Source organism: Fringilla coelebs, assembly GCF_963513975.1.
Source record: "Fringilla coelebs genome assembly, chromosome: 2".
NCBI classification, from domain to species: Eukaryota; Metazoa; Chordata; class Aves; order Passeriformes; family Fringillidae; genus Fringilla; species Fringilla coelebs.
In genome coordinates, this window is record NC_140029.1 from 5,309,943 (window position 1) to 5,318,139 (window position 8,197).

The 8,197-nt window shown below is 42.2% G+C and overlaps 1 protein-coding gene across 1 annotated transcript in view; it reads left to right on the forward strand.

The window, feature by feature from the left end:
* Positions 1 to 7,342, forward strand: part of PDE9A (phosphodiesterase 9A) — a gene marked incomplete at both ends in the record, with an annotated part of 53,416 nt that extends 46,074 nt beyond the window's left edge. The window contains 6 exons of the mRNA XM_084225987.1: positions 1,001 to 1,157; positions 3,717 to 3,830; positions 4,449 to 4,553; positions 5,312 to 5,440; positions 5,636 to 5,731; positions 7,292 to 7,342. Of these exons, the coding sequence (XP_084082113.1) occupies positions 1,001 to 1,157; positions 3,717 to 3,830; positions 4,449 to 4,553; positions 5,312 to 5,440; positions 5,636 to 5,731; positions 7,292 to 7,342 (652 nt within the window). The remainder of the gene's footprint in view (positions 1 to 1,000; positions 1,158 to 3,716; positions 3,831 to 4,448; positions 4,554 to 5,311; positions 5,441 to 5,635; positions 5,732 to 7,291) is intronic.
* Between the last annotated feature and the right edge of the window lie 855 nt (positions 7,343 to 8,197).

An 8,197-nucleotide genomic window follows, 5' to 3' on the forward strand; every position in this document is an offset into this window, starting at 1 on the left:
CTCACAGCCTGACCTTTTCCCAAGGCCCTGCTGGTCACTCACATGGGCCAAAGCAGAGCTCAGGTCTGGGCTGGGGTTTGTCAGCTGTCCTTGGTTCTGTGAGGAAAATGGGGTTATTTTTCAGATTTCTATTCAAACACTTTCCCCCCTAACTCCTGAGAAAACAGGGTGAAATACTTTACAGCTGGTAACAGAGCTATAAAATATTATAATGGAATAATTACACTGAAATTCAAAGGGGAATTTAGCTGACACTTTATTTCATAATTATAAATCAGGAAGTGTACTTGACTCTGTTTATTTTCATGTGAGGAAATTATTGCTGTTGACCCACAGACACTTTTGTGTGCATGTAAAAGAGAGAGAATCTGATTTATTTGTAAGCACTCATTAAATAAGGGCAGAACCCAGTTCTGACTGGGATCGGTGAGAATCTCTGCATTTGCCATTAGTAGGGGTTGAGTTAAACAGTTCAATTCTGGTTTTGTTCTACATCAAAACAAAAAAAAAACAGTTTAGACATTATTTTAGAGGTAGGAAAAACTTCAAAGCTGTTTTTGATTTGTTCAAAATAAAAAAAAACCAAAACCAGTTCCTACTGGTTTTGTTCTACATCATGTTAAACCAGAAACGTGGCAAAATATTAAACTAGAAATTTAAACTAGAAATGGGGCAAAATTTAAAGAAGGAATAAAAACGTTTGGGGTTTTTTTTGGTATTGGTATTTTGGTATTTTAGATATTATATTTTGGTATTTTAGAATATATTTTATATATTACAATCTTTATTGGTATTCACCCACGGAGGGGAATCAGCGCCTGAGATGATATTAAATATCTATTTCCTGTGAAAATCTGACTTGATACCAACAACCCAAAAAGCCCCAGAGCTGCAGCTCATTGAGTAAGCCCAGAAAAGAATGCGAGCAGGAGGGAGCAGTGTGGTTTGGAGCGGCTGGGGGTGTCTGAGGAGCTTTTAGCTCAGGGTTTGCTGCCCCCAGCTACCAGATCAACGCGCGGACGGAGCTGGCCGTGCGCTACAACGACATCTCCCCGCTGGAGAACCACCACTGCGCCGTGGCCTTCCAGATCATCGCCCAGCCCGAGTTCAACATCTTCTCCAACGTGGACCAGGAGCAGTTCAAGCAGATAAGACAGGTAGGGATGCTGGGCACTGCGGTCCTGAGGTGGTAAACACGCACGGAGGTCCCTGCTCCACCTTGGGAGGATTGGTCCTCCCTGGAGGGCAGGGCTGAAAAAGCCCCTCACACTGGGGGGGATCCTGTTGTGGGGTTGTGAGGGTCCCCAGCATGAGGTGAGAGATCAGAATCGGACCCCAGGTTCTTAGAAGATTGATTTATATTATATTATATTATATTATATTATATTATATTATATTATATTATATTATATTATATTATATTATATTATATTATATTATATTATATTATATTATATTATATTATATTTATTTATAATTTATTATTTATAAATATTTTCTATATTATTTCTTTTTATTTATTTATACATAATTTTATTATTTTTATATTATCTTATTATATACTTATATTATAGAAGCATTTCTTTTTATTTATTTATATAACATTATTATATTATATAATTATTATATTAGGTTTATTATATTTTGATGTGATATGATATGATATGATATTATTTCTTTATAGATTTATTTTTTATTATTTATAATTTATTATTTATAAATATTTTCTAAATTATTTCTTTTTATTTATTTATATATTATATAATTTTATTATTTTTATATTATCTTATTATATACTTATAGAAGCATTTATTTTTATTTATTTATATAACATTTTTATATTATATAATTATTATATTAGGTTTATTATAGTGTGATATGATAAGATATGATATAATATATGATATATGATATTATATGATATGATATTATATGATATGATATTATAGTATAGTATATAGTGGTTTTATATTATTTATTTATATATTTATTATTTCTTACTGATAAATATTTTTATATATTATTTCTTTTTATTTACTTACAAATATTTTTATATATTCTTTTTAAAATTTATATAATATTATTTATTTATATATTATATAATTTTATTATTTTATATTATCTTATTATATATTTATATTATAGAATTATTTATTTCTATTTATTTATATAACATTATATATTATATTATATTATATTATATTATATTATATTATATTATATTATATTATATTATATTATATTATATTATATTATATTATATTATATTATATTATATTATATTATATTATATTATATTATATTATATTATATTATATTATATTATATTATATTATATTATATTATATTATATTATATTATATTATTATACTATAGTATAATATTGTATATTATAGTATATTATTGTATAGTTTATTATATTTATTATATTTATTATATCATATTAAAAATTTATACACTAAAACTATTCTAAAGAAAGAGGAAGGAGACATCAGAAGGCTAGCAAAGAATGAATAATAAAAAACTCATGACAGACTCAGCGAGCCCGACACAGCTGGCTGTGATTGGCCATTAATTAAAAACAATTAACATGCTGGGTAAACAATTCTCCAAATCACATTCCAGAGGAGCAAAACATGGAGAAGCTGAAGTTTCCCAGCTTCCCAGTAGAAGAAATCCTGGCCAAGGGATTTTTCAGAAAATATCACAGTGACAGGATCTGAGAGGGGTTCTTGGAAAATTTCCACAGCAGCACTCCCTGGGATGCATTGCTGAGGATTAATGAATGAATCCTGACTATTAAAGCCTATGACATTTTGGGGGCAGATATTTGTGTTGTTGGAGGAGCCAGTTAGCTCTGACTGGGGAAGGATTAAGCTCGCAGGGCAGAAGTTTGTGCTTTATGGGAACACTGTATTAATTTTAAGAGGGGCTTCAAAAAGGGGAGAAGATTTGCAACAGCAGCAGAGCACCTGTACTGTTGGAAGAGGCCCCGGTGCGCTGGGAGTCACCACAGTTATCTCTGAGGCACTGGACAGTGTTACCATTGCCATCAGGGCTCTAAGGGTGAAAATGCAGCCTGAATTTCCACATGACACCTTCCTTACCCACCGAGTGAAGAAGCAGTTCAAGGGCTGGCTGGAGTCCCTGATTCTGCCAGTGTGTGGGAAACTGGCACAGACCCAAAAGGGACTGTTGTGTATGAAAACCCACAACTTTAAATTAACCACATGCATTCCCATCATAAACTCTGCTCAGGAGGAGGATACAGAGCTCCTTGTCCTCATCCAAGTGTTTTAAAGCCCTTAATCCAAAAAAGATGGGCACAGCTGGCACCCACATCATGATTTTTGTCTCTAAGAGTCAGCAGCAAAACCCACAGTGCCTTCCAAGGAGAGGAAAGTGGATCTTGGCAGCCAGAGTGAGGCTTTTAACATCCTGCTGTACAGTTTGCTTTTCTACAATTAGTCAATGAGAAAGGAAAAACCTCAGTGTCTCTGGAATATCACATGAAACCATGATCCTCACGTACCACGGACTCTTTATAACCCTCTTCCCATTCCCTTGGCAGCTCCAAGCCAGAAACTTCCCCTTCCAGCAGGAGCAATTCAGTGCATCTGAGGCATTTTGTGTGCAAGGCAGACCCTGCTTGGCTTTGCAATAGCAGACCTTGTAAGGAATGTCGAGTTAATTTGTGAACATGTTTCCTTTGCTAGGGGATAATTACGTTAATCCTGGCTACAGACATGGCGAGACACGCAGAAATACTGGACTCCTTCAAGGAAAAAATGGAAAACTTTGATTACACAAATGAAGAACACATGACCTGTGTAAGGAGGTTTTGTGCATTGTTATTTTTCTGTGCATGGAGTGAAAGCTTTGTCTGTTGAAAAACTGATTTTCAATATATATTATCAAAAAATAATCCATCCTCCACCAAGAAATAATTACAATTTGGAAGTGCTCTATATTAAATAGATTTTTCCAGCTTTAGAAATCCTAAAGTCCCATCAGGAAAATAAAAAAATTTACTCTATTAGGCCACAAATTCTTACCCTCTTTTACTGTGGGGCAAAAAAAATTCCATAAGAGTAAAACCTCTAGTCTCCTCTATTGCCCAGTGCAGTTGTGTTTGATTTCCAGGGAAATCTTTTCCCAGCTGCCTCTGAGTGTTCCACAAAAACCTTTAAGGTCATTTGTGACTGAATCTCTTCCTGCAGCAGATAAGTGCACATCCCACTGTGACACATCCCAGAGAGGGGATCAGTGATTTACACAGAGCAGCTGAGGGAGGGAAAAAGGATCCAGATCATTTAAGACCTCTGGCTAAATCCTGAAATTGCCCTTGCTGGTTGAAAGCATCCCAGTGCCTTGCCAGGACAGGGGCTGTGGAAAGGGGGGAAAGGCTGGCTTTAGGAGTGCAGAATTGAAGTGTTGTCCTCTTTCAGCTGAAGATGGTACTGATAAAATGCTGTGACATCTCCAACGAAGTCCGCCCGATGGAGGTAGCAGAGCCCTGGGTAGATTGCTTGCTGGAGGAGTATTTTATGCAGGTAAGAGAGAGGGAGAGATGCAGGTGCACAATTTTCTGCAATTTTCTGCAATTTTCTGCTATTTCCAAATCCCAAAGGTGCTTTGCTGTTTGACAGCCCAGTCTGGTTCTAGCTCTGAACTACCTGGTTTAGTGGAAGTTTCCCTGCCCGTGGCAGGGGGTGGAACTGGATGATCTTTAAGGTCCTTTGCAACCCAAACCATTCTATGATTCCACGGAAAGCTTCTATTACAGAAAGTCAGGGAAGGATGCCAGCAAAAGAACCTGCTCAGCAAGCAAGTGGATGCAACTGATTTTCTCTTTTAATCATTAGTAAAGAATGAGATATAATTTCTGTTTGAATACCTGAAAATAATCACTCTCTGGAGAGCAATGAGGAAATCACAGAACCATTCCTTCTCCTTCAGAGCAGCAAGAGCCATTACCAGCTTTCTGTGTGCTCTGAAATATTTTACCTCACAAGTCCAGTGGGTTTGCAAAGGGAGTCAGCCGCCCTGCCAGCCTGGAGGTGAACACTTTGATGCTGGTGCTGAGCAGAATTAACTGAGCAGAATTCTCTTTATTCAGATGCTGCTCCCCACAAAGCAGAGACGCTGGCCCGAGGGCAGCGCATCACTGCCCTGTGTTACCTCTGTGATCTGCATCTGAGGGCTGCTCACCTGCTCGGTGCATCACTCTCCCCCCAGCCCGCCAGGCAGGATTAACATTTGTTATCTCTGCCTTTGTTATCTCCCGGTTGTTTCTCTGGGTTTGTTCCAGAGCGACCGGGAAAAATCCGAGGGGCTGCCGGTGGCGCCGTTCATGGACCGCGACAAAGTGACCAAACCCACGGCTCAGATCGGCTTCCTCAAGTTCGTCCTCATCCCCATGTTCGAAACAGTGACCAAGGTAAAGCCACCCAGGGCCAGAAACCAGAGAGGGGGAGAGCAGAGCTGCAGGGTTTGCCCCCCAGCAGGGGTTTGGGTACCTGGGCAGTGGGGATGTCCCTTCCACACCCCGTTTTCAACACGTACAGGTAAATGATGCAGCAAGCTGAGGAATGCAAAAGGAAATGCTGACAGTCTTTCTCTTGTTCCCACCTAGCTGTTCCCAGAAGTGGAAGAGGTGATGCTCCAGCCTCTGTGGGAATCCAGGGACCACTATGAGGGGTTAAAACAGATAGATGATGCTATGAAAGAGGTAAACTGCAATTATCTCCTTGATACTGCAAACATTGTAATGAATGAGCCAAACGTTATAATTAAGCAGCAGCTTAATTCTGAAACAGTGGGAATGCTTGTGGCATAATCATTATCCTGAGAAACACATTCATTACACCTGCCTGGAGAGGTGTGTGCCACAAGCAGTAAAAACACATCCTTGCAGAGTCCACCAGGAGCCACACAAGTGTGGGCACGGGACAGGAGCTGCTTGCAAGGCACAGAACGCAGGGATAACCCCTGAGGAGAGCACAGCTCTCCCTGGAGGGATCTGCCCTCCCTTGGGAAGGAGTTTGCCTGGGTTACACTGCAGCAAAATGTCCTGGGGTTGGGCAGTTCAAGGCTCTGCAGCACCAGTGCATGAGTTTATTTTCTGGGAAGGAGCTTCCAGTCACCTGTGTGTCATCAAGAATGTGCTTGGCATTTTATGAGGAATCACTCAGTCATGCAAAGCACCCAGGGGGATTAAACACACAATCAGTGATGTCCTTTAATTGCCCATTGGGGACTTTAATGTACAGAGCATCTCTCATTTTGTAAGGCTCAGGGGAGGTGGGAATTCCAGGTAACCACGTTTGCTGTCTCTCAGCAGGTCTGCATTGCCTCAGGAGCCTGGCAGGGCAGAGAGCAGTGCCCAGGGCAACAGTCAAATGTTGGTCCAGCTCCCTGCAGCCTGTGACAATGGCCCTGCACTCCTTTCTTGCACCCCTCTTCCAGTTCCTCTTTTCCCTGCCAAGATCCACGGCAAAACCTGCCCTAATGGCATCACAGAGCAGGGAGTTTCTGACACGAAAAAATTCACCAAGGAGGCAGGCTGCTATCAGCCACTCCATCACGAAAATAAGCTGGGGAGTGCCCTGGAGCACCAGTTGTGCTGATATTGTTTGATATGTGGGCAATGAAGGTTCCTCCACTTGATCATCCATGAGTGGGACAGAAGCTTTGCTGTAGCTCCCATCTCCTCCCAAGGGCTTTGGAGAACAAGCCCCTCAGCACTTCAAGTACTGAGGCTTGTTGATCAAAGAGCACAGGGCACTAAATTTTAAAGGAGAACAAGGCCTTTCAGGCATTTTTCCATTTAGACAGGAGCATTTGTCAAACGAGGGCAAAAGGACTCAAATACGACTGCCAGACTTTCTGAGTTTTATTCATTTTCAAGTTGAGCTGAGATTTTACTTCTGGCTTACAGAAGCTGTCAAAACAGCATTTCTATACAAACTGATGGAGCTTTAATAACAGTGTATTGGCACAAGAGGCCTTAAAAAATGGGAGCTGCTTGAATTCAGAAATATTCTGAAACAAGAGGACTTAATTAATAATCTGAGTACAATAGCTGATGAGAAAGACTGAGTTCTGCTTGCCCAGGACATTCATCCAGAGCTCTTTGGATGAAACAATGCCTGTGATATTCCTAGCTGCTGCCTATTATTTCCCAGGAAATGTTGCAGATGCCTCGTGGAGAGCTGAGTGTGGGACTCACAGCAGCGCTGTGAGTGTGAGTCAGGGGGTTAATCCTGCTCTGCTCTGCTCTTCCTTCCAGCTGCAGAAACAGAAAAGTGAAGGTTTGACCGCCGGCAGTACAGAAAAGTGAGAGGAAACAGCCAAATAAACCACGAGCCTTGAGGCTGCTCTGGTTTGAGAAATGCTCTATTAGCCAGGCAGAGGTGGTGGCTGCATCAAAATCCAAGTGGGACCATGCAGGGAGAGATGGATCCACAGCCTGCAGCCTGCTCACAGAGGGGATGCTGCCCTCGGACACCGCGGGCTCCCCGGACTCTGGCATTCCCCAGGCTCCTGAATCCCACCACAGCCTCCTGGAGGATTCCCTGAGCTCCAGCATTCCCACCACAGCCTCCTGGATGATTCCCCAGGCTCCTGAATCCCCCCACAGCCTCCTGGCAGGATTCCCCGGGCTCCAGCATTCCCACCACAGCCTCCTGGATGATTCCTCAGGCTCCAGCATTCCCACCACAGCCTCCTGGATGATTCCTCAGGCTCCAGCATTCCCACCACAGCCTCCTGGATGATTCCCCAGGCTCCAGCATTCCCTCCACAGCCTCCTGGATGATTCCCCAGGCTCCAGCATTCCCTCCACAGCCTCCTGGATGATTCCCCAGGCTCCAGCATTCCCTCCACAGCCTCCTGGAGGATTCCCCAGGCTCCTGAATTCCCACCACAGCCTCCTGGAGGATTCCCTGAGCTCCAGCATTCCCACCACAGCCTCCTGGATGATTCCCCAGGCTCCAGCATTCCCTCCACAGCCTCCTGGAGGATTCCCCAGGCTCCAGCATTCCCACCACAGCCTCCTGGAGGATTCCCTGAGCTCCAGCATTCCCACCACAGCCTCCTGGCAGGATTCCCCAGACTCCAGCATTCCCTCCACAGCCTCCTGGAGGATTCTCCCTGCAGATGCTGCTCAGGCTGCAGCACAGCTCCACCCTTCAGC